Source organism: Lissotriton helveticus, chromosome 6 (genome assembly GCF_964261635.1).
Source record: "Lissotriton helveticus chromosome 6, aLisHel1.1, whole genome shotgun sequence".
NCBI classification, from domain to species: domain Eukaryota; kingdom Metazoa; phylum Chordata; class Amphibia; order Caudata; family Salamandridae; genus Lissotriton; species Lissotriton helveticus.
Window position 1 is genome coordinate 11,460,057 of NC_136067.1, and position 24,615 is coordinate 11,484,671.

The following is a 24,615-nucleotide window of genomic DNA, read 5'->3' on the forward strand; positions in this document are numbered from 1 at the left end:
CCTTCTGGGGGGAGAAACACAGGACAGGAAAAAGGTAATCAGATAGTGATCTGACCACAACACCGGCTGCGGCGCTTGAGAATCAATAGGACGGGAAGAAAAGACTTGGTCTAGAGTATGGCCTTTATTATGTGTAGGTTCGTGGATAAAAGGTGACAGTCCCAGCATGGTGGTGATATCTATCAATTTAGTAGTATCTGGATTAGTAGCGTCATCCATATGAATATTTAGGTCACCGAGCAGTAGACAGTGTTCGGATTTTAGGCACGGGACTGAAAGTGCTACTTGGAGTTCATCTAAAAAAGAACCTACAGGGCCAGGAGCTCTATATAAAACAATACCGGTACAGGCCTGAGATGAGGAGAGATGGAGTGTAAAGCCAAGGGCCTCTGTCGCCTGAATGTTGTCAACCGGAAAAGTGGTGCAGTGCAGCCGTTTGTTGACTATAATAGCCACACCGCCTCCTCGTCCCGCCGCTCTATCTCTCCTAAAGATGGAATAATCGGGAGGGATGGCGTTGACTAAATCGGGAGTCGATGAGTCACTTAACCAAGTTTCAGTCAGGAAGAGACAGGATACATTAGAGTTGTACAACAAATTCCATATATCAGGCGCGTGGCCGCCAAGGGAGCGCGTATTAAGGAGTAAACAGACGATAGGAGGTGGTTTAAAAATCGGGGTGGCCTTTTCACATTTCAAAAGGCGCCAACCACAATTGGGGCAGCCTTTGCTTAACGCCCGACTACCGGGGAAGACATAGTGGCAACGACCTACATGAGGACGAAAAGTTAAAAGAGTTTCAGAAGAGTAACTATAAGACATACTCAGGACAGACGATAGTAATGCACCTGACAAAAAGTAGAGCCAACCAGCCGTCCTGCCCCGTCCGCTCCCGGAACGCTGACGGGCGCAGACGGGCAGGACTCTGGCACGACTCAGGCGCAGAGAAGGCGCCACCCTGCGCGTCACCGCTGCGCATTGAAAAAAGGTGGAGCTTTAAGTAGGCCGGCGTAGATAGCCTAATCAGGCGCCACGACCCGCACCAAGATGGCGGCGTCTGGCTTCCAAACCTGACAAGTATGGCGCTCCCACACACCCCAGAACCGGACCCGCTAAATAGCGGTGATTTTGTAAATTTTAAATGTGGGTGAGGGGCAGTAATAGCGCTACAGCGAGCAGCTAAAATCAAAAATTGTTTTTAGATTAAACAGAAAAATTAAAACGCGCTGAAACAGCAGTTGTCAGTCACCGCAATAGCGCGAGCGCACAATCCAAGCAGCGCGAGGCAGCCTGTCTTCAAGGGACCTTTGCAAGGAGAGCCCCTGCGTAGGTTCCGCCTTAAGTAGGCCGGCGTAGATAGCCTAATCAGGCGCCACGACCCGCACCAAGATGGCGGCGTCTGGCTTCCAAACCTGACAAGTATGGCGCTCCCACACACCCCAGAACCGGACCGCTAAATAGCGGTGCTTTTGTAAATTTTAAATGTGGGTGAGGGGCAGTAATAGCGCTACAGCGAGCAGCTAAAATCAAAAATTGTTTTTAGATTAAACAGAAAAATTAAAACGCGCTGAAACAGCAGTTGTCAGTCACCGCAATAGCGCGAGCGCACAATCCAAGCAGCGCGAGGCAGCCTGTCTTCAAGGGACCTTTGCAAGAAGAGCCCCTGCGTAGGTTCCGCCTTAAGTAGGCCGGCGTAGATAGCCTAATCAGGCGCCACGACCCGCACCAAGATGGCGGCGTCTGGCTTCCAAACCTGACAAGTATGGCGCTCCCACACACCCCAGAACCGGACCCGCTAAATAGCGGTGCTTTTGTAAATTTTAAATGTGGGTGAGGGGCAGTAATAGCGCTACAGCGAGCAGCTAAAATCAAAAATTGTTTTTAGATTAAACAGAAAAATTAAAACGCGCTGAAACAGCAGTTGTCAGTCACCGCAATAGCGCGAGCGCACAATCCAAGCAGCGCGAGGCAGCCTGTCTTCAAGGGACCTTTGCAAGGGAGTAGCATTGAATTGCACTGCCATGTGATCAGACCAGGTTAAAGGAAGTTGTCTCCCTTCTGAAGTTCAGATAAGGTTTTGAAAATACTTTTAAGTGTATGTCCTACTTGATGCGTTGGGGAATGTACCAATTATTTTACCTCAAAGCTTGATAAGTTATCAGTAAGAGATTTAGTATCCCTTTTATCCTCTAAATAAAAATTTACATCCCCTAACAGTGTGAAATTGCAAAATTGCACACTTCCGTCGAGGAAATCACTACGGTCATCTAGGAAAATGGTCCTTGGGCCCAGGGGGTCCATTGTCATTTACATTACATCTAAAAGAGAGTGCTTCAAAGTCTGTTATATTTTCTGGGTCACATTCAATCTGTACAGAGTTTTTATAAATAAGTGCTACTCCACTGCTGCGTTAACCTGTTCAATTCAGTCTATATCACTAGTCCATATTGCAAAAAAATAAAATAAAATAAAATGTAAAAATTGCTATGTCACTCCATAGCAAACTTGGAAGTCCGGCCCACTACACAGTCGCCAGCCTCTACATTTTTATTCAAATGTTCTGTATTCACATTGCATTTGCTGAGCTTGGAAAGTACTTCGGAGCACTTTGGAAGGGAGAGGCTAGTCTCGGACCAGGCATATGCTTCAGGCTGACAATGAGCAGAGTTTGACATTAGCTCTGATGAAGCCCAAGAACAGCCAGTTGGCTGTCTCAGTCCTTCCCAATGGTCATAGTCTGGTGCTTTGGGCTGAATCGGGGAAAGCGCTCCCTAAAGGGAATTCTTGACTTTGTACAGATCTATTTGCAAACCACTTGAACCTTACCAAGGGTGTGGCCCGTCTTCTTCGGATCATCTTGCCTGCCAGGTGTGAGTAACTGCTGTAAAAACATGAGTGCATCCAGGGCCTTTAAATGAGTTACTTGTGTAACCGTGACTCCTGGTAGTGTGAGTGTCTGGTGTGAAGCAGCAGACTGTGCTAATGGTCTTAGGGCAGGCTTTGTGATAGATGAAAACAATCCTTTCTGTACGGAGTAAAATGTCCTGGGCCGTAATCCTAAATCAGTGCTTATTTTCTCTTTCCTTCTGCAGGTGATTGATGCTTGCCAGAAATGGGAGTCTCGCGCTCCTCTCAAGTTCCTCAGCTTCTGCAGCAGTCACACAGATGTCTTGTCGTGTGTGATGCACCTTATCAACCAGGGCTATGTCCGACGCAACGATGATAGCCCTCACATCCTCGAGTACGTCTCCAAGGACCCCACCACCCCACACAAGGGTCAAGCGCACATCATTTTCCAGACACCAGAGAGAAGGCAACAGAATGACAAGTCCAAGGTTTCTTCCTTGAGGTAAAGCCAGAGCGCAGAGTCTGCTACTAAATTCAGCAGTTGCCCACTAGGCCGACTGTCAAACCTTTCTTTGTAGTCCTCGGTTTGCCTAATTAACTCAAGGTGCATAGGCTGATTGTGAATGTGCTTTGGTGAATCGTGGACTGTAAGCCTGTGGCATGTAATATCATTGCACTCCACCCCTTCATACCTCATGTATGAGTTCAACTGCAAGCTTTCAGTGGTGGAGAAAATGACCTCCCTACGTTCAGGTTAACCCTTTATTGTGTTCTTTCTGAACTGCTTGTCGCCTACACTGCATTGCTATAGATGGTCATTTGTAATTTGACAATTTGTTTCCACATGTATATTCCTAGTTTGTATGTCTCCACCTCGAAGAGTCACAATCGTGGGGTTGTGTTTCTCAGGTGTTGCCGGTATTTTGATTACACATGTATATTAAGATTAAGCCATAGGAAAAATCCATCCGCTCCATGGTACACGTTTGACCTAAAAAAAAAAAAAAGTACAATTAAATGTAGGGCACAAGAGCGAAGATGGAGGAAAAACTATTGTTTTGAAGAGAAGAATAATTATAAAATATTTATTGGAGAGTATAAAACACCTATTGTTTCAGCAAAGACAAAATTATGAAAAAATTTGCCAGGAACTCTTCAAAACTGTTATTGCGCTTTCGAACTTTATCAGAGTAAACTGTTTAACCCTGATCAAGAATTCTGCAGCAAACTTGCCGAATATTTCCACAGGAAAGTAAATGTTGTCTATGAGAAGTTCTCTGCTAATCCGAAAGCTTGTCACTTGGCCGAGTCGACCTGCCCAGCTCATGTAAAGCCGGATGATAACCTTAAGGAGACACAGGATGGTTTTGACAATGTTCCTCCTTTGACGTTGGAAAAAGTGATAAGATTTCTGCACACTACTAAATCAGGATCCTCTAAAGACCCATGTCCGCATTATGTATTACAATTGGTTCCTCACACGATTGCGACCCACCTTTTCCCACTCCTAAATAAAGTACTTAGTTCAGGGCACTTTCCAATAGCTTGGAAAAAATCTCTGGTTTGCCCTATCTTGAAAAAACCATCACAATATCCTACAGAGGTCAAAAACTATTGAGCCTATTTCCTGCCTCCCTCTAAGATCATAGAAGCAGGTTTAAATGAAGACCTGATTGCCTTCTTGGAGGCAAATGATCAGTTGTATCCATCACAACACACACGGTTTTAAGCCACAACATATCGTTGAATGAGCTTTAATTGCAACTACGGAAAAGATTTAGATGCAGGTAGACAGGGAAGGAAGGCGGCACTTATTCTGCTGGACCTCTCAGCCGCATTTGACTCAGTTAACCATCAAGTGCTTGTCAACCGACTACAGAATCTGTGCATCAATGGTATGGCGCAGAGCCTACTCAGTTCTTTTCTCTCAAACAGAGAGCAGACCGTGGTGGTGGGAGAGCATGCGTCAAACTCTCTTGCTTTCCCCTGGGGCGTGCCTCAGGGATCATCATTAACCCCAACTCTCTTCAACATCTACGCGTAACCCCATTGGCTCAACTCATTCGATCTCATGGTTTCTCTACAATCTCTAACGCGGAGGATACACAGATAGTGGTATCATTTTCATCTGAGTGAGACAGTGTGGCCAAATAATTCAACCCTCACGACGTCTGTCTCTACTGCCTGGAGCGCGACCACGACACCCGGTCCTGTCTGGACTGCAGGGCCATGGCCCCGAAGGCCTTGAGGGAGCGACGCCGGAAGGTGCTTGAAGTTCGGCACTCGTCCCCACGCAAATCGAGGCCCAGTGGCCGTTCCCACGAACGCTCGCGGAGCCACCATCACCCCTCCTTGGGATCCAAGTCTTCACCCTCGGATTCGGGTAAGAGACGACACAAAAAGAAGTCGAACAAGCGTTTTCGCTCTCCGACCTCCCCCCGTCGGTCCCCTGATGTAGACGAGGGGGACAGGGGTTCCCCCCCTGCGGCTCCTTTGGAGCCTGGGAGTCCAGCGGCCTACCCGCCTTACCCGGGTCCGTCGGCGACTCCCACACAGATGCAGGAGTTTCTTGCTGCCATGGATCGCCTATTTAGGCCTTGGGCTCCCGCCGGTGCGCCTTCGGGCCCCGCGGTCCCGTGTCAGGATACTGCTGGTCCGTTGACTCCGTCGGATCCAGCCCCGACGCCGCCAGCGGCTCTGGCGCCGCTAGATCCTGCGCCACTGGCTCGGGCCACGGCGCCAAGAGGTCCCCTGCTGCAGGCTCCGGCCCCAGCCCCACCCTCGCCTCCGGCTGCAGCGCCGCAGTGGATGCCGTTGGGTCCGCCTCTGCCCCGGTTCCCAGGCGGTTTTGTCCCCACCTGGTATGTTATGTTACTGTTTGTTTTATAGAGCGCTCAGCTGCTCCGAAGAGCGTCCCGGCGTCCCGGTATCCGAATTTGGATGCGACGCCGGGTCGGTATTTGTTCCTTCCCCGATCCCTGCTGCCGAGGTCTGTGCCTCATGCGGTGGAGGACGAGTGGGAGAGGTCCGCGGACCCGCTTGCTCGTCAGTGTGATTATGAGCAGGACTGGGCAGACAACTTGGAAGAGGCTGGCGATCTTGACGTCTCCTCTGATCCGGGGTTTGCCTCTCCTCCACCCACTATGGAGCAAGGTGCCTCGTACACGGTGGTGCTCTGTCGGGCAGCTGAGGTCCTTAACCTTGATCTCCCCACGGTGACCCTCAAAACTAATCTCCTCACTGAGGTGCTCCAGTTGGCGTCCACTTCATCGGAGCCACTGCTGCCCGTTAATGACGCCCTCACTGACGTCTTGTTGGGCACTTGCTCACGGACAGGATAAGAACGTCGCCATGCGTCATCGCCCGGTGGCGGGTAACCCTGCCTTTCTGATCACTCATCCCACACCCGAGAGTGTGGTCATTCAAGCTTTGACGTCCCAGTGTGCCTTTCCCACGGCTCCGCCGGATAAGGAGTTGGAGCAGCTCTGCGGTTGGCGGTTGGCCAGCTTAGGGCTGCGGTCGGTGAACACCGCATGCCTCCCGGGCCGCTATTCCCACGCGGTGTGGGATACCATTGCAGAAGGTTAATGCAGATCTCTATCACACCAAACTGACATTCCATTCGTGGGTATTTCTTTTACGACGAAACACGTGTTGGCGGAAATTATACGAGATACAACACATTAAAGAGTCCTCAAGAATTATATTGTGTTTTCCTTTACAATTGCTGATTTTACAAATGGAATGTCAGTTTGGTGTGATAGAGATCTGCATTAACTGTTGATGATCTTTGATCATAATTTTGGGGTAATTTGGATGATTAACCCTTCTCTAGGCACCCAATAGTAATATATCCTCAATACTAACCTGACCTAATATCGAGTAGCGCCATTTCTTATCCAGGAAAAGAATCATCCAGTACGTAGAAACCATTGCAGAAGGTGTTGCCTAGGTGCCCGGAGGAGGTCTAGGCTGTGCTGTCTCATGCTGTGGCCGAGGGTAAGGATGCAGCTAGGGTCGCCATTCGTTGTGGCTTAGACACCCCGGACTCCCTCGGTAGGGCAATTTCCACGACTGTGGCGCTTCGTCGCCATTCCTGGTTGAGGTCCACCGGGTTCTCCCTGGAAGTCCGGAGCTCGCTCATGGACATGCCCTTTGACGGCACTCGACTGTTTCGTGATAAGGCCGACAGTGCGCTGGAGCATTTTAACCACTTGGCTGCTGAGGCATCTCAAGGAGGGCAATGTAATTTCCATTGAAATCAATGGAAACTCCATGACGAGTTACCCTTGTCATTAGCAGCCAAGTGGTTAAGGACTTTCGAGCTACAGTCAAGTCCTTGGGCCTTTCCGCCACGCGCCCGGCCACGTCGACTTTTCATTCCTTTCGTGGCCATGGCAGAGACGTCCCTGCCCGCTCGTTTGGTCAAAAGCCTGCGCAGAACTAAACTCGCCATGCCCGTGGGCATGGAGGCGGCCTAGGTGGCTCCGGGGGTCGGCGTGAGGGTCAGTCCACATCCGCCCCGCGACGTCTAGCTCGAAGCCTTCCTAGTCTGAGCTTCGGGTCGCACCCCACGCCAGAGGGTGGCAGGATTCGTCATCACCTTCCCCATTGGCGTTCTGTCACTTCCGACAAGTGGGTACTGCAACTCGTCCGGAGGGGCTACTCCCTCCCCTTGGAGTCTACTCCCCAGCCGTGCCACCTCAGTTCCACAGCATGTCAGGGGATCCTTTTGTGCTTCTCCAGCAGGAAGTTATGGCTCTTTTGGCCAAGAGGGCCATCGAGAGCGTTCCTGGGCCCGAAGTAGGAGGTGGTTGTTATTCCCACTACTTTCTGGTCCCCAAGAAGGACTAAGGGGGCTTGCGCCCTATCTTGGACCTCAGGAACAACAATTTCTTCCTCAGGAAGGAGAAGTTCAAAATGCTGACACTGGCTCAGGTTCTGGCTGCCCTGGACCCAGGAGACTGGATGGTAGCGTTGGACTTGCAGGACGCTTATTTTCACATCCCCGTCCTGCCGGCCCACCGGCGCTACCTGCGGTTCACGGTCGGCCACGAGCACTTTCAGTTTACCGTGCTCCCCTTCGGCCTTACCAGCTCCCCACGGGTGTTCACGAAAGTGATGGCAGTGGTCGCAGCTCATCTGCGCAGATTAGGGGTGTCAGTCTTCCCCTACCTCGACGACTGGTTGTTGAAGGCGGGCTCGCCCCAAATGGTAGTCAGCCACCTCCAGACTACGGCCGACCTCCTGCACCTGCTGGGGTTCTCCATCAATGTGCTGAAGTCGCACCTGAGTCCCTCTCAGAAGCTCCTCTTCATCGGAGCGGTTCTGGATTCAACGCGGTTTCGGGTTTATCCTCCCAAGCAGCGAGTCTGGGATATTCAGGCTATGATTCTGATCTTTCAGTCTCTATCCCGGGTTTCAGTGTCCGGCGGAGTCCCGGCTCCACCTCAATCTGTTGGAGCTTCGGGCGATCAGACTGGCACTGAAGGCATTCCTTCCCTCTGTCCGGGGGAGTGTAGTGCAGATGTTCACAGACAACACCACCGCCATGTGGTATTGCAACAAGCAGGGCGGGGTGGACTCCTCGACCCTATGTCAGTAGGCTCTGCGCCTCTGGACATGGCTGGACATCAAGGCATTACCCTGGTGGTTCAACACCTGGCAGGTTCTCTGAACGCCAGGGCGGACAAACTCAGCTGCCGGTGCTTGATGGATTACCAATGGCGCCTGAACTTGGATGTGGCGCAAGGTCTCTTTCAGCAGTGGGAAGAGCCTTGGTTAGATCTATTCGTCACAGCAGAGAACGCACAATGTCATCCATTCTGCGCGTTGGAATTTCCAAGGCGGCACTCGCTCGGAGACGCTTTTCGTCGCGAGTATAGCTGTGGTCTGTTGTGCGCCTTTCTGCCTATACCACTTCTGCCCAGAGTGCTGAAGAAGATCAGGCGCGACGGGCCCAAGTCAACCTTGTGGCTCTGGATTGGGCACGAAGTTACTGGTATCCTGAGCTACTCAACATGGTGATCGATTCCCTGATCCGACTGCCTCTTAGGGAGACCCTTCTGTCGCAGCAGCAGGGGACGGTCCTCCACCCGAACCTGTCCAGCCTCCACCTCCATGCGTGGCGATTGAGCGGCGACAGTTGACAGCTTTCGATCTTCCTCCCGAAGTCTGTGATGTTATTCTGGCAGTCAGGTGTCCTTCTGCGGAAACGGTATACGCCTGCAGGTGGAACAAATCTGTGGATCCCCTTTCGGCCCCTCTTTCCGAAGTTCTTGTGTTCCTTCTTTCCTTGGCCCACAGGGCTCTGCTCTGGGCACTATCAGGGTTACCTCTCTGCCATCTCTGCCTTTCTACGGCGTCCTGATCAGCCTTCTCTTTTTAAGTCCCTGGTTGTTAACCGTGTCCTAAAAGGCATTACGCACACGTTTCCTCCCGTGCCGTTCATAATGCCTCAATGGGACTTAAACCTTGTTTTGACATATCTGATGTGTGCTCCCTTTGAGCCCCTTCATAACTGTCCTCTACGCCTTCTCACACTAAAGACGGCTTTCCTAGTAGCTATCACCTCTGCCAGAAGAGTGAGTGAGCTCCACGCTCTGTCTTCTAAGCCTCTTTTCCTTTCTGTTCATCCGAACAAGGTGGTTTTAAGGACCCGTCCTTCTTTCTTGCCTAAGGTTGTTACGCCGTTCCACATCGGGCAGACCATCACTTTGCCCACCTTCTTTCCGCCTCCTCATCCCTTGAAAGAGGAAGAGAGTCTCCACCGTCTGGTCCCAAAACGTGCCTCTCATTCTATCTGAAGCGCACACAACATTTCCGGATGGATGACCAGCTCTTTGTTGGCTACGTGGGTGCCAAAAAAGGTCGGGCCATGTACAAGCGGACCATCTCTCGGTTGGTCGTTCTTTGCATCAAAGCCTGTTACTTGTTGGCTAAGAAGGAGCCTCCGGTGAGGCTGCGTGCCCATTCCACCAGCTCTACGGCAGCCACTGCTGCCTTGGGACGCGGAGTTCCCTTGCAGGACATTTGTCAGGCAGGCTATTGGCATTGTAAATGACCATGCCTTTTATTTATCTGTTTTAAAAACGACACATAAAAAAATGCATTGTCATTTGCATTGCCAATAGCTCAAACTATTCTAAATGCAAGACCTATTGCATTGCAAATGCTTGTTTCACTTGTCTCAGGGAAGGAAGCAGGGACACAGCCGGCCCCCCTTCTGTTAAGAGAAATGCTGTGCACTGCCCGAGGCATCTGCTGGTTGGATTTTGAGTCGAGGTGCTGATCTGTGCCCACCCTCGTATCAGGTAGGCACCACGGTATGCAGGACTGATCAGCACAGCATGGAGGCCTCTTGGCACCAGGACTCTGCTCACCATTTAGGGGCAAGGGGTTTTGGGCGAAGAGCCCCTGGGCATTGGCACTCAGGTGTTATGCCGATGGGGATGGCAGATGTAGGAAGCGGATTCTTTACATGTTGTATCAAAATGAGACATACCGTGTAAAGAGTCAAGGGCTTCCCTTATTAGTGGACAGGGCTTGCCAAGCAATCCTAAAGTGCTGTATTAAGGGATAGTGTGTTTGAGCATCTTTAGGCTTAACTCAGACGAGTGCAAGACATTTGCAAATGCACACAATGATTAATAAATGACAACACGACTCAAGAAGGAGATGCACACCAATTTATTAATAAAAATAACACTGTAGTAACCTGCGTCACCATCAAATCATTTAGTATTGCAAGCACTGGGGGAAATCAGGTGGCATGCAAGACCGTCAATCAAAGACCGTCTCACTCGGTTGTAAAAGCACACCGGCTTTTGCAAGTTTTGTGCCAACGCGCACTTGGAGTTGGATTTGGTTTCTGCTATTTCAAAGCAGAGATCTTTGGGGTCCCCAGAACCTGAGTGCGACAGGCAGTTCTCGATTACCTTGCCCAGAGACTCTGGATGCAGGGACACGTGGAATTGTCCTTCACCGGGTGCGCCAGAGATGCACCTCAGTCAGTCAGTGAACGAATGACGGTCATGCCAAGACAGTTTCTGTCACACATTTAACACCACCAAAAAGGAGATGCAGAATCACAGAAGCAGGGTCGTTTCCGACGTCTGTCGCGGGTGCTGTGGAGTGCCCTCTGGTTGAAGTGAAGACTAAAGGGGTCGGTGGCAGGACTGGCTACCAATAAACCTTGGGTGTGGCTAATGGAATTGAAAGGGACCTCACAGGCTGGAGGTCACTGGGAGTGAAGTAGGGTCAAGGAACGTCGGTGAGAGCCAGCTACCACTCTACGAGTGCTCTTGCCGTTGCTGCATCGGACTTGAGAAAAAAAGACCAGATGATGGACGGAATGCTGAATAATGCAAGCATTCACCCCCAATCACAGCTCTGGGTCTAATCCAACGTTCTTTTGCCCACTATGCCACCCCAGTTTGAATCCATCCACATGTAAATCATTGTTGACCCTCCTCCTCATGGGAACAGTCCAGCCCGAACTGCCCAACCTGGTACTCCCTGGACTGGAAACAAGCATCCTGGAACCGGTTTCAAGAAATTACCCCAGATCAGCCAGGTTAGCTTGAATCCAGTGACGAAGTGAGCCCGGGGCCCATGTCTGGGCATACCCTTGCCTCCATGGGCAACACAAACAAAAAAAACAGATGATGGACGGAATGCTGAATAATTCAAACATTCACCCCCAGTCACTGATCTGGGTTCAATCTATCGTTTTTTTGCTCACCATGCCACCCCAGTTTGGGCCCAGCCATATGCAAATCAGCCTTGACCCTGTGCCTCATGGGAACAAAAATGGTTACCAAAGGTAAGATGTTTTATTTGATCGTCTTCTTGTGCCATTACATAGCATGTGTGTTATTAACGGATACTTGGTTTCAACTGCCTCATCTTTCTGCCCACTCCTTCTCACACATAATTCATACAGTTAATGTTAAGTTATTGTTGCTCTTGTTTTCAAATAGTACTTCAGGTGTAAATAGTAAGCTAACTCTGTCCTTGCTGTCCTGTCCCTTGTTCAGCTTCGATGTCTACGGCGGAGGCGGTGGAACCGAGGATGGTGTTTTGGAGACGGTGCTGCTTCCGATGGGGCGTACCATGAGCCAGGAGGAGGTGGTGCTGCTGATGACGCAGACCGTGAAGCAGGTGGAGGAAACGCTCAGCATCAAGGCAGACATCGCTCAACATCTCCTCATCCACTGCAAGTGGAACGTGGACCTCCTGATCCAGCGCTACACAGAGGACTCGGAGCTCCTGCTCATTGCTTCTGGCCTCGAGGTTCGCAACCCAGAGGCCCCGCAGGCTGCCCAGCCCACCTGCCCTGTGTGCGTGAGTCCGCTCTCCCAGGACGACAGCACCCTCGCCTTGTGTTGTATGCACCTATGTTGCAAGGTAAGCTTTATCCGTCTTCCTGCAGAGGGGAAACCTGAAATACTGAGCGAGAAGGGTGAACCCAAGGAGTGTTGTAAGAATAAGAGTGAGGCAAGAGGGACACTGACTCAGCTGGGCAGAGGCCATGGATTACCTACTACAGAGGTTGAACGGGGCTGATGCTTGAATGTTTATTTAGGATGTTGTAGATTGCCTGCAAGGACAAAAAGCTCCAAAAGCTTTCTCTGTTGTGGGGAAGAGCAGGTGGTGCCGCTTCAATACCCACAGTATTCTGACAAGGGTAAAGGCCAGTGGGTGCAGGTTGATTGGGTGACAGGACAGGAACTGGGAAGGAGCAGTCAGACAGCACAGGACAACCCAGCAGGGACGGGAACTAGGAAGGAGCAGTCAGACAGCACAATACAGCCCAGCAGTAACATGCAGACGTGAAGCTATCCTTAGACTGGACGGAGAAACCACCAGTCTGAACAGGTGCATGAAAAAATGTAAGTCCAGGAAGAGTTTAACAAGAATGTTTGCAGGGGTTAGTTGCATTTGGGTAAAGACGGGCATCGCTACAGAACAGCTGGTCAGCAGCTCTGCGGGTGAGTTTTCTTGTTTTTAGGCTGTGAAGTGCTCTCTGGGAGGGTAGAGGAGAGCTCGCAGGGGATATGGCAGTGCAAATTTGTTGTCTCAGATCTGCCCTGAACCCAAATAAATGTGTGATTTGGGCTATGAGCCTTATCCAGTATTATGGGTGTCTTTCATAGATTCACATGCCTGAATCATCCCCGTCGTCGAGATGGGAGCCCCGGTAATATAAAAGTAATGTCCTATAGACATACATAGAGAGAAGTAGGCCTAAAGGCCTTGCCTTAGTAGCCTATCTATGTCCTTTTGTAAAAAGGACCAAATTCCCGAAGGTAGCCAATCAGCTACCACCTCCCTTTAGAACCTTCCTGCCAGGAGCCTCAGTCTCTCAGATTTTCTACCGCACGTTGTGCTAGGGCGGCGGTACTCATAGTACGGCCCGCGGGCCAGTTGCGGCCCGCCAGACCTTCCCTTGCGGCCCCCATTGAAAACAGCAGCAGTCAGGGACTCTGCACCATTACTGCTGTTGTAATTCCTCGGGAGCCGCATTTGCCAGGACAGGGTCAAAGGGGCATGCGCAGACAGATAGTGTCTCACATGCTCACCCCAGCGCCGGTAGAAGCAGTGTGTGCCCAGCTGAAACGGAGCTGAGATTCACTGGCGCCTGGCACTAATTGCAGCATCCTCGCCTCTGAAAGCAGTAAGTTAAAAATGCCATCATTGTTATTGCTGGCCCCATATTTTGTGGTTTTCTGTTCATGCACAAAAGGAAAAGATATCCTTTGTGGTTTTCGAGGGGGCGTAACATCTTGGGCAGAGATATGTATGTATTTCTCTTCGATTTATTGTGAGTTATTAGGTTTTACATATTAATTTAGGTTACCATGACAGTAGATGGCGCTGTTGCCGCTTTCTGTGACCAATTGAGAGTTAATCAATAGCTGAAATTTACTTTTTATGAGAGTTTGTTCTCCCCGAGATAACAGGCAGGGGTTTTAGTGGGCCAGCAGGTGCTGAGACAGATAGCTATTGGGGTTCCATTTTTGCCTTCAGGGTGAATAAATATATATAACAACTCGGCAGCAGCACTACTGCTCAGAAAGCCTTTGTCAGCTCAAATCGACTGTTTTCATTCTTACAGTCTCATCATTTCAGACCTGAAGCGTTTTCAATATTACATACAATAAAGCCATAGTTTTTGCATATTTATCTTATTCAACTAACAACCACTTGGGTCTCCATTTTCGCCCTTAGATAAATCTCAAGGCCTTTGATCTAATTTCAAATAGGCTCGTTTAAGTTTGTTCGCAGTTTCATCATTTCAGAACTGAAGCATTTTCAATGTTATATATTATGTAGCACAAAGTCATAGTTGTTGCATATTTATCTTATGCAACTAACTATCGGGGTTTCTATTTTGGCCCTCAGGGTGAAAAAAAAAAATCTTATCTCAGTAGTATCATTGCACAAAGATTTTGATGTAATTTCAAATATGCTAGTTTTAGTTATTTCACTGTCTCATCTTTTCAGAGCTGAAGCATTTTCAAAATTATAATTTATATACAACAAAGCATAGTTGTTGCTTATTCATTTTATGCAACTAACAACCATTGGCAAAGCCAATAGTCCTGACATGTTGCAGGTATAATGTTACTGGTTGTATTTGATATATCATGACAAACAGCAAAATACCAGTAGGCTGGCACATGATGCTAAGCACAGATGTTTGTTTACATGTTTTTAAGCCATGCCCTAAATTTTAACGGTCATGGCCCTTTTAGAGAACCCCCAGGTTTTTCATCCCACTTAAAGCCCAGTACCCAGGGGATCCGTGTCAGTTATGTGTATACATCGCTGGAGTTCAATCTAAAACTCTAGCCCTGCCCCCCCACCCCACTGACCCCGCCCCTACTGGTGCGGCCCTCGGCCACAAACCACACTGTAATTTTGGCCCCCGACAGAAAGTTTGTGAGTACCCATGTGCTAGGGAGGCCCCACCTGAGCTCTCCTCAGGTTTCTTGAATTTCTCATTTTTTCCACTAAAAACTTGGATTATTCACCTCAACTATGGCTGAACAACAGAAGAAAGGACTATTTAGAGCCTGTTCCTCTTGTGGCAAGAAGAGACTGCACATTGAAGACAAACATGAGACTTGTCTCTACTGTCTTTATCCGGATCATTCTGTCAAGGAATGTAGGATTTGTAGAACTTTCTCTACTAAAACTCTCAAAGATAGAGAAGGAAGACTGCTCCTCTGGTTAAACAGACTTAAAACCAGAGATGATGATGTGCTGTCCTCGGAGGGCAGTGAAATTGCTTCAGTTTCTTCAAAACTGTCTTTAAAAAGGCCAAGGGATGCCTCCCCTTGCCATTCAGACGTCCCTCACAAAAAGACTACTTCTAAGTCTTCGGAGGTAAGATCAGACACGTCTGGGAAGGAGCCAACAACTTTCAAAAAGCCATTGCAGTCTTCGTCGACGACCGCGTCGACGTTTTCTTCAAGAAAAACGACATATGTCTCCACGTCGACGACGACGGTTTCGACGACGATGGCTTCGACGACGATGGCTTCGTCCGCCTTTGCTTCCACGACGACGACCACCCAATCGTCGACGATGGGTAAGCCACTGTCGTCGGTTGTATTGATTAAAAAGCAGCAGTCATTTGTTAAAGCTTCGTCGACATCACCGTCGACGACGACGTCGACGATAAAACAAAAGTCGACGACGCCTTCACCGTCGACGAAGATTCCGTCGACATCCGGTGTGTCGTCGACGAGAGTACCGTCGACACAGAAGTCACCACCGACGACGAAGGCACCGTCGACGACTAAAAGTACATCGTCGACGACGAAGTTACCGTCGACGACGACCACATCATCGACGATCGCATCGCCGACGACAGCGACGACGACGAAAATCTCGTCGACGCCAGACAAACGGCCATCCTCATTACCGTCGACGACACCGTCGACGACTTCATCGTCGACGACGACATCGTCGACACCATGGAAAAAAGCGGAGTTGATAACATCTAAAATGATTACCAAACTGCCCATTACACCTGAATTGACATCACCCAGTAGGGTTCAAAAACTACCTCCAGCCTGCTTATTACAAACTGATGAATCTGATGATGACCACTTCGAACAGGCTACAAGTCCATCAGATCTCAATGTCAAATGCCAGAGTACTGACGATGACGGAGATGATGTCATCTTTACGGAAGAAACTACGCAGATACAAGAACATACTCGAGTCACTCCGATGATATGCCTGCCGGCTGAAATAGTCTCTGATTTACAATTCTTGATCACAGACTACAAGAAACGATTCCCAGAATCACCAGCGGCCTCGTCCAAAGAGAAGCCTCACGAGTCATCCAGACCGCACCATTCCCCAAGATCACGACCACCACCTTTGGTTATGACGCAGGACAGTGAAGCGGTGCATTATATTCAATCTTCTGACGAAGAAGATGATGTTCCTGAAGAAGGAGAGGTTAGAGACGACCTCTCCCAAAACAGAGACGGCGAGGATTACGTCGCTCATTCACCAGCCACGCCGGAACCCAACACTTCAGATTCTCCACCAGTGGATATCGGCGGATTCCACAATTTAATTGAGAGAGCAGCCATTAGATTCCACATGACCATGGAATCAAAGGAAACCGATTGTTTTCTTTATGACTTTAAAGATCCTATAAAGAAATCGGCGAGGTCAATTCCCATAATAGATTACATCTGGGAACAGGGTCAGCAACTCATGCAAACGCCTGCTTCTGTATCTATAGTGGTGCCGAGACTAGATAAAAAGTATAAGGCTCCAACATCTGCACCTACTGGCCTTAATACGCATCCCAAGCCTGACTCAGTGGTCACCCAAGCCGCTCAAAAGAATTCCAGAAATCCATCCTCGCCACTCTCAGCACCACCAGACAAAGAAGGCAGAAAATTAGATGGCATCGGCAAACGATTCTCCACAACGTCTGCCATGACTGTAAAGGTGGCCAACGCCATTGCTCTGCTTGGCAGATACAATAGACAATTATGGGAAGATATAGTTCCGTATCTAACAGATATTCCGGAAGATTTAAAAGATGAAGTCCAGTCACTCCTTAAAGAAGGACAGATGTCCGCATCGGAGATAATTGATTCAGCTGTGGATGTCGCCATGACAGGCTTTAGACAGCTAGCAGGCGCAGCTGTCTTGCGCAGACAAGGATGGCTCAAAGCAACGTCCTTCCGTCAAGAGGTCCAAACCAAAGTTTTGGACATGCCCTATGACGGACAACATCTATTTGGTACAAAGATAGATGAAGCCTTGCAGACGATCAAGAAAGACACGGACACTGCAAGAGCTCTCGGGACCTTACAATTTAAAACTCAGTCCTTTCGTGGGAACAGAGGACGAGGTCAACCAACGTACAGAGGATCCTATCAAGGAAGATCCTCTTACTCCTACAACCAAAATCGCTCACAGTATCAGCAGCGACCACAACAACAAGGTCGTCAGACATCCTACGGGAGAGCGAACTTCAGGGGTAAATCCCAGAGGAAAACGACCGGCAGACGACAATTAACTATTTCAGCAGACACTCCCCACACCGTCGTGTCCTCTCAAGATTGGAGGAAAATTTACACATTTCCTCCACAACTGGAGATCGATAACGACGGATCGGTGGGTTCTCCAATTAATCCAGCACGGTCACACATTGGAATTCAACTCGATCCCACCGTTAACTCCTCCTCGCAAACTTCCACACAAGCATCTTCGTTTGCTCCTACAGGAAATCTCTTCCATGCTGAAGAAAGGAGCAATAGAACGAGTCCCATCCGCCCAGAAAGGGAAAGGATTTTATTCCCGCTTCTTTTTAATTCAGCAGAAAAAGAAGAAATGGAGGCCCATTCTCGATCTCAGGGCACTCAATGTCTTCCTAAAGAGCCAATCGTTTCGAATGGTGACAATCCAGGAAATCTTAGGATCCTTAGAGGAGGGAGACTATATGACGTCTTTGGACCTGCAAGACACATATTACCATATCCCAATACACCATCGCCACAAAAAATTTCTTCGCTTCGAGGTGGCAGGTCAACACTACCAATTCTGTGTCCTACCATTTGGCCTCAAATCAGCACCACGCATTTTTACGAAATGCCTGGCTCCAGTGGCAGCTTTTCTGAGACAGCAGAATCACCAGGTCTTCCCCTACCTAGACGACTGGCTGGTGAAAGCACAATCTCTCACAGACGCACAGCTGTCTTCAAACGCCTGTCTCGCTATTTTCCAGTACCTAGGTTTAACTCTCAACTACGAGAAATCAACCTTGCAACCCGCCAGAATTATAACATTCCTGGGGGCAACTCTAAACACCATTTCATCCAAAGCCTTCCCATCTCAAGACAGAAAACACAAACTGATGGCTCTGGCTACCGCAGTGTCTTCAAAAAAGTCCATCAAAGTCCGAACTTTCAAATCCCTTCTAGGGATGATGTCGTCTTGCATTCTGCTAATCCCTCACTGTCGACTCAGAATGCGCCCCCTTCAGGAGGCTCTGACCAAACAGTGGATCCAATCTACAGGCTCTTTCGAGGATCACATAGTCATCACTCGACAAATAACCAAGGCTTTGCTGTGGTGGACGACGAACAAGAACTTATCCAAAGGTCTAACGTTCTTGATACCAGCAACTCCACACGTCATAACAGACGCTTCTCTGGAGGGATGGGGTGCAGTTCTTCAGGATCTGCAAATCAGTGGCAAATGGACGGACAGGGAAAAAACCCTGCATATCAACCTCCTAGAACTGAGAGCAGTTCTTCACTCTCTTCAAGCATTCCTCCCTCGCATCAAAAACTCAGCAGTGCTTGTGCGCACGGACAACACAACCACAATGCACTACTTGAACAAGCAGGGAGGGACGCGTTCTCTGACACTGTCTCGAGAATCGCAAAAAATCTGGAACTGGCTACTGCTCAACAATATTACATTGACAGCGGAGTATGTCCCAGGAAAGGACAACATAATAGCAGACGCTCTCAGCAGACAGCGGTCACTGTCCCACGAATGGGAACTGGACCAACAAGTTCTCAACGACATCTTCTCGGCATGGGGAACACCACACATAGACCTCTTTGCCACCAGGGAGAACGCCAAATGCCACAGCTTCGCAAGCTGGCATCCCCAACCGAGGTCACTAGGAAATGCATTTTTCATCGCATGGCGCAACGTGTTTGCGTACGCATTTCCGCCATTTCCCCTGATCACCAGAGTCATTCGGAAGATGAAAATGGAACACTGCACCTTGATTCTCATTGCCCCATTTTGGCCGAGACAACATTGGTTCACGGACCTACGTCGCCTGTCTGTTCGACCATCGATCCAACTACGTCAACACCCAACTCTTCTCTCAATGTCCAGAGGCCAAGTACTCCACCCGAATCTGAAATCTCTCAGATTATCAGCATGGCTCCTGAGTACAGAGAATTCTGTCACCTAAACATCCCACAGGAGTGCAAGGAGGTCCTAGCCAAAGCAAGGGCTGTCAGTACAAACAAAACTTATTCCTTGAAATGGAAACGTTTTTGTATTTGGTGTTCAGACAACAATATCCATCCTTTCAGAATCACGCCAGAGCAAATACTTCCGTATTTACTACATCTGGCGCAAACAGGGCTTGCACATGCCTCCATTAGAGTTCATCTAGCAGCAATCTCGCGCTTTACAAGAACTTCGAGAGGTCCCTCACTATGGTCCAACAGGCTGATAAAGCAATTCCTTAAAGGACTCTATAGATCTTTTCCAAGGCCAAGACGTATACCACCAACATGGCACCTTAATATAGTACTCAACCAATTGATGAGACATCCGTTTGAGCCCATACATAGGGCTGATCTCAAATACATATCTTGGAAAACTGCTCTTCTTTTGGCCTTAACATCAGCAAGAAGGGTCAGTGAGCTACAAGCGCTTTCTATACAAGATCCTTTCATGCAATTCAGAGAGGATAGAGTCATTTTAAGAACTAATCCTCGCTTCATTCCTAAAGTCCCCTCGGACTTCCATCTCAATGAACCACTTGTACTTCGCTCATTCTTCCCGAACCCCAGTACTGTGGCTGAAAGATCCCTCCATTCTTTAGACCTCAAGAGATGTTTAAAATTCTATCTGGACAAAACGAAAAATTTCAGAAAAACAAATCAACTTTTCATTGCCTTCAGCAGACCTAGAAAAGGCATGCCACTCTCTAAGCAAAGCATTTCCCGATGGATATCTGCGGCAATTGCCTTTTGCCATGACAAAGCCGGACGTCCATTACATTCCACAGTCCGAGCGCATTCCACAAGGGCTGTGTCCACATCGGCAGCACTATTCGCTGGAGTACCGATTCTGGACATTTGCAGAGCAGCGACCTGGAAATCGCCGCATACATTTACCAGGCACTACTGCCTGGATACGGAACTGATGCAGGATGCAGCTGTGGGCCAGGCTGTACTTCGCCATCTATTCCAGTGAGATGAGCCTTCCTTCTTCCCACCGTCCTGCAATGGTATGCACATTTATTTACTTATTCCTTGTGTTACTGATGGTATATAGTCGTATGATATGTTTTATCTCAGACTAATTCTTATATTCCATCGCAAATGTGCATAATGTATTGCTTGCTATTCTGATTCAGGCATGTGAATCTATGAAAGACACCCATAATACTGGATAAAGAATGCGTTACTTACCTGTAACTGCAGTTATCCAGTATTGGTGTCTTTCATAGATTCACATGCAACCCTCCCGCCTCCCCAGGAAGAACTCATCTCTCACTCCAGAACATTCACTACGTCTACCTAGCTTGGTGCGTACGAAAATCTGAGAGACTGAGGCTCCTGGCAGGAAGGTTCTAGAGGGAGGTGGTAGCTGATTGGCTACCTTCAGGAATTTGGTCCTTTTTACAAAAGGACATAGATAGGCTACTAAGGCAAGGCCTTTAGGCCTACTTCTCTCTATGTATGTCTATAGGACATTACTTTTATATTACCGGGGCTCCCATCTCGACGACGGGGATGATTCAGGCATGTGAATCTATGAAAGACACCAATACTGGATAACTGCTGTTACAGGTAAGTAACGCATTCCTTCAGCAATAGCAAGGATAGCTGCTACACGACAGGAGATGCTAATTCACCCTTGTAGAAATGTATATTCGCTGAAAGCCGTAGCTTCATATCTTGGCGGGTCATCCCACCCTTCATTCTTCTGAGATCAATAGTTTTGTTTTAATCTATTTAATTTACAAACCATAGAAACACCAAGACCTTTGAAACTATTTCTGAAGGACCTACAAGGGCAAGTGATAGTGACCTCCTAGTGAACGTGGTTCCTAATTTCAGCGTATCCTTGTAATAACTTTGCACATAATAATACAGCGCTCTCTCTCAAGGTAACGGCCTCACACTCCTCAGAATCTACTCTGTCTCTTAACGGGTTTGTAAGTCTTTCTATTGAGGCTAATTCCAAGCTCACAAGGACACTGCAAGCTTTGCTCTGTCAAATTCTTTAAGAATGCAGGTTATTCTTGGTAGGATTTCATAGAGCATTTGTAATGAGTTGTTCTTACTCCTCTGAAGCAGAAGGGGAATCTTTGAATTGTTCCTCTAGACGTGTGGCAGCAGATAGTTCTCCCTGAACTTTTTCTGTGCGTGGTTGAAATGGCTCTGGGTTTATATTTTCAGTCTTGTTGGAACGAATACCTGACGACGCGGATCGAGCAGAATCTCGTTCTGAACTGCACGTGCCCTATTGCGGACTGCCCCGCACAGCCCACCTCGGAGTTCATCCGCAGCATCATCTCATCCAAGGAAATTATCGAGAAGGTATGTGCATTGAGGCTGGGTCTCCAGCGAGCAGAATACGATGGCGCTTGTAGGCAGAGCAGTAGATTAGAAAGGGGGAAGAGAAGAATGCCAATTCTGTGGAAAAGGGTGGGTACATTGGTCAGAACAAGGTCCACCTTGGAGGGGAGAAGAATGACAGTGGCCAGGAAGTTGGAAATGATTGGGCGGAACAATTCGTTTTTTAAAGGGGAGGACGGGGTGCATATAATGGGAAGAGTAGGGGTCTTTGGGAGACTGGAAATAGATGGAACAAAGGGTGCTCTGGGAGAGTCAGAGAACGGAAGAAGAGACATCCCTGGAGGAAAAGGCAGGTACAATACCTAGGAAGAGAGTGTGCGTTAGTCTTTGGTGGCAGATGGTAGAATGCACATGAGGAGAGGGGGTACATAATTCTTGCTCCACGTTAGATGTTAAATTGGGCAAAATGAACAGAGAAGAGAGGGTAAAGTGTCTGTTCTTAGCAGAAGATGGTGGAATGCATAGAACAAGGAGAGGAAAAGGTGTAGAGCATCGGTCCTTGGGAGAAGATGAAGGAATGAAAATAATGAAGAGAGCAGAGAAAGTAGAGGATGGGTCCCGGCCGAAGAGGGTGGAATGGACAGAATGGGGAGAGGATAGTTGTCGAGCATCGCTCCTTAGCAGACGATGGGGGAGGGAAGAGGAGGAGGAGAAAGGGCTACAGCGTTGGACCTTGCTGGACTGGACACAATGAGGAAAAGAGAAGGGGATACAGCATCGCTCCTTAGCAGAAGATGGTGGAATGAACATAGTGCAGACATGAGAGGAGGTAGAGCTTCAGGTCTTAGAAGAAGGTGGTGGAATGGACAGAATGAGGGGAGGGGATAGGTGGGTTAAGCATCGCTCCTTGGCAGACGATGGTGGAATGAACATAGTGCAGACATGAGAGTAGGTAGAGCTTCAGGCCTTAGAAGAAGGTGGAATGGACAGAATGAGGGGAGGGTGTAGAGTATCAGTTCTTGCTAAAAACCGAGTAGGGAGTGAGGGGGGGCATTGTTTAAGGTACAGCACCAAGGTGGCCTTTTAGCATTTATGATGCATATTTGTGAGTTAGTCTGTTACAACTGAGGTTAACAATTTGGGAGCAAGTTATGTCTTGGTGCATATGTAAAGGAGAAGGGATGATCTGTTTTTTCCCCAGGTCCACTGTTGTGTGATCTACAGTTAGTATGACCTGAAGCTATAAAGCTCTGCCACCTGCACATACTGTGTTGAATCTGTGTGTCCGTCTGCTGCGTACATGCAGCACATTAGGGTACCATGGTGATAAGCCTGGTTTACTAGTTGAACAAGGAAGAAGGTTTCTGTAGCAGGTGAAAGGTCGACCAAGAATATAGGACATGGGAATCAGAGCTTAGCAGAGAGTAAACTCTACTGCGAGTTGTGGATACTGACTTCAAACAAGACAAGCAGGCAATTGCCGCTTCTGTGGGTAGATTGCATGAAGCCTGCTGTGAGTCCTTTGTTTAGTTCTTGAATTGTTAAGACTCACCGGCCCTTCTCCTTCTGACTCTCTAGTATGAGAAGGCGCTCCTGCGAGGCTACGTGGAATGCTGCTCCAACCTGACCTGGTGCACCAACCCCCAGGGATGTGACCAGATCCTGTGTAAAGAAGGGCTGGGCAGCGGCGAGGCCTGCTCCAAGTGCTCCTGGCTTTCCTGCTTCAACTGTAACTTTCCAGAGGTGAGTCGTAGCCGAGACCTGGTCAGACGCTTGCTGGGGGGCGATGAGACTTGAAAGGAGAGGACTGAAGCGACCGCAATAGGAGGGTTCTGGTCGCTGTTATTGGTAGTGGGTTATAATAACTTTGTCAAACACAACACACAAATAAGCAACTGCCTAAAATGCTAATTTACAGTGGTTATTACTTTAATCCATAAACACACAAAATATAGAAATAAATGCTTACAGTGAATAAGAGCTAAACTTTGGCCAAGGGAAAGGTAGACCGGCGCTGAACTTTATGGAGTTCGTTTTAGGCACACTCAGTACTAAACAGCGCTCTTGTTGACCATAAGCTTAATGCTAGTCCTAAAATTAAACCTGGCCCTGTGTCTCTGCCCTACGTCTAGTGATAGCTGCATAGGTGTGCAGAGGGTTGAATTCCGACACACGCCCCTCCTGGATCTGGCTGCTTCAGAGTTACTCCAGGCTCAGAGGCTTTCAATATTCCGCCAACACGTCCCTTGTCGATGCAGAGGTCCTCTGCATGGACTCAAAATACTTTTGCCTCCTGCCTTTCCTTCATTGAACCCACAGTTGGCGAGTTCACCAAAGGTTTTACTGTAGTGTTTGTCAGTGAAGCTTGACATCAACTGACATCGCAGTCCGCACAAAGTGACCCCTCAACAGAGGCCATGATGAAACTGGTGGTAGCGCCAGTGGAATGATGGTTTGTAATACAGACCGTTGCTGCTTCCCTGCCCACCTATGGTTCCCGGTCACCTGGCTCTCTCTGGTATAAGCCTGCCTGGTCTTCCCTCCATCCAAACTGGATTTCTTGCCGTCATTGTGTAAGACACACTAGAGCCCCCCTTCCCTTTGTAGGTTTTCTCTGCTAAAGTGCAACTTTCTGTGTTCCTCGCTGTCTCCTAGCAATGATAAAATTCTCCCTGTGGTCTATCTACGGCAAACAGATATTAATGCCTTCACCAGTACTGACTGGGCTGACCTAGGGATCCATGCTGGAAGAGTCCGCATAAACAAGGGACTAAGGTGGAAGGTCAGAAGAAGAAAAAAAACACACCTTACTTGTCCCAGGCCTCCTTAATGGAATAAATACTCAGCCGTATCACCCCAGCACATGGTTGTATTCGCATTCCTCTACGATGTAAACATATGGGTCCCAGATGAAACCGAAAACATGCCCCATCTTCCCATCATA

At 48.6% G+C, this 24,615-nt stretch overlaps 1 protein-coding gene across 4 annotated transcripts in view; it reads left to right on the plus strand.

Moving 5' to 3' along the window:
- The window catches only part of LOC144762134 (cullin-9-like), a 518,599-nt gene that overhangs the window by 378,550 nt on the left and 115,434 nt on the right, over positions 1 to 24,615 (plus strand). For all 4 annotated transcript variants that reach the window (XM_078647278.1, XM_078647280.1, XM_078647277.1 and 1 more), the window contains 4 exons: positions 3,093 to 3,349; positions 11,886 to 12,255; positions 21,552 to 21,692; positions 23,250 to 23,414. In XM_078647278.1, the coding sequence (XP_078503404.1) occupies positions 3,093 to 3,349; positions 11,886 to 12,255; positions 21,552 to 21,692; positions 23,250 to 23,414 (933 nt within the window). The remainder of the gene's footprint in view (positions 1 to 3,092; positions 3,350 to 11,885; positions 12,256 to 21,551; positions 21,693 to 23,249; positions 23,415 to 24,615) is intronic.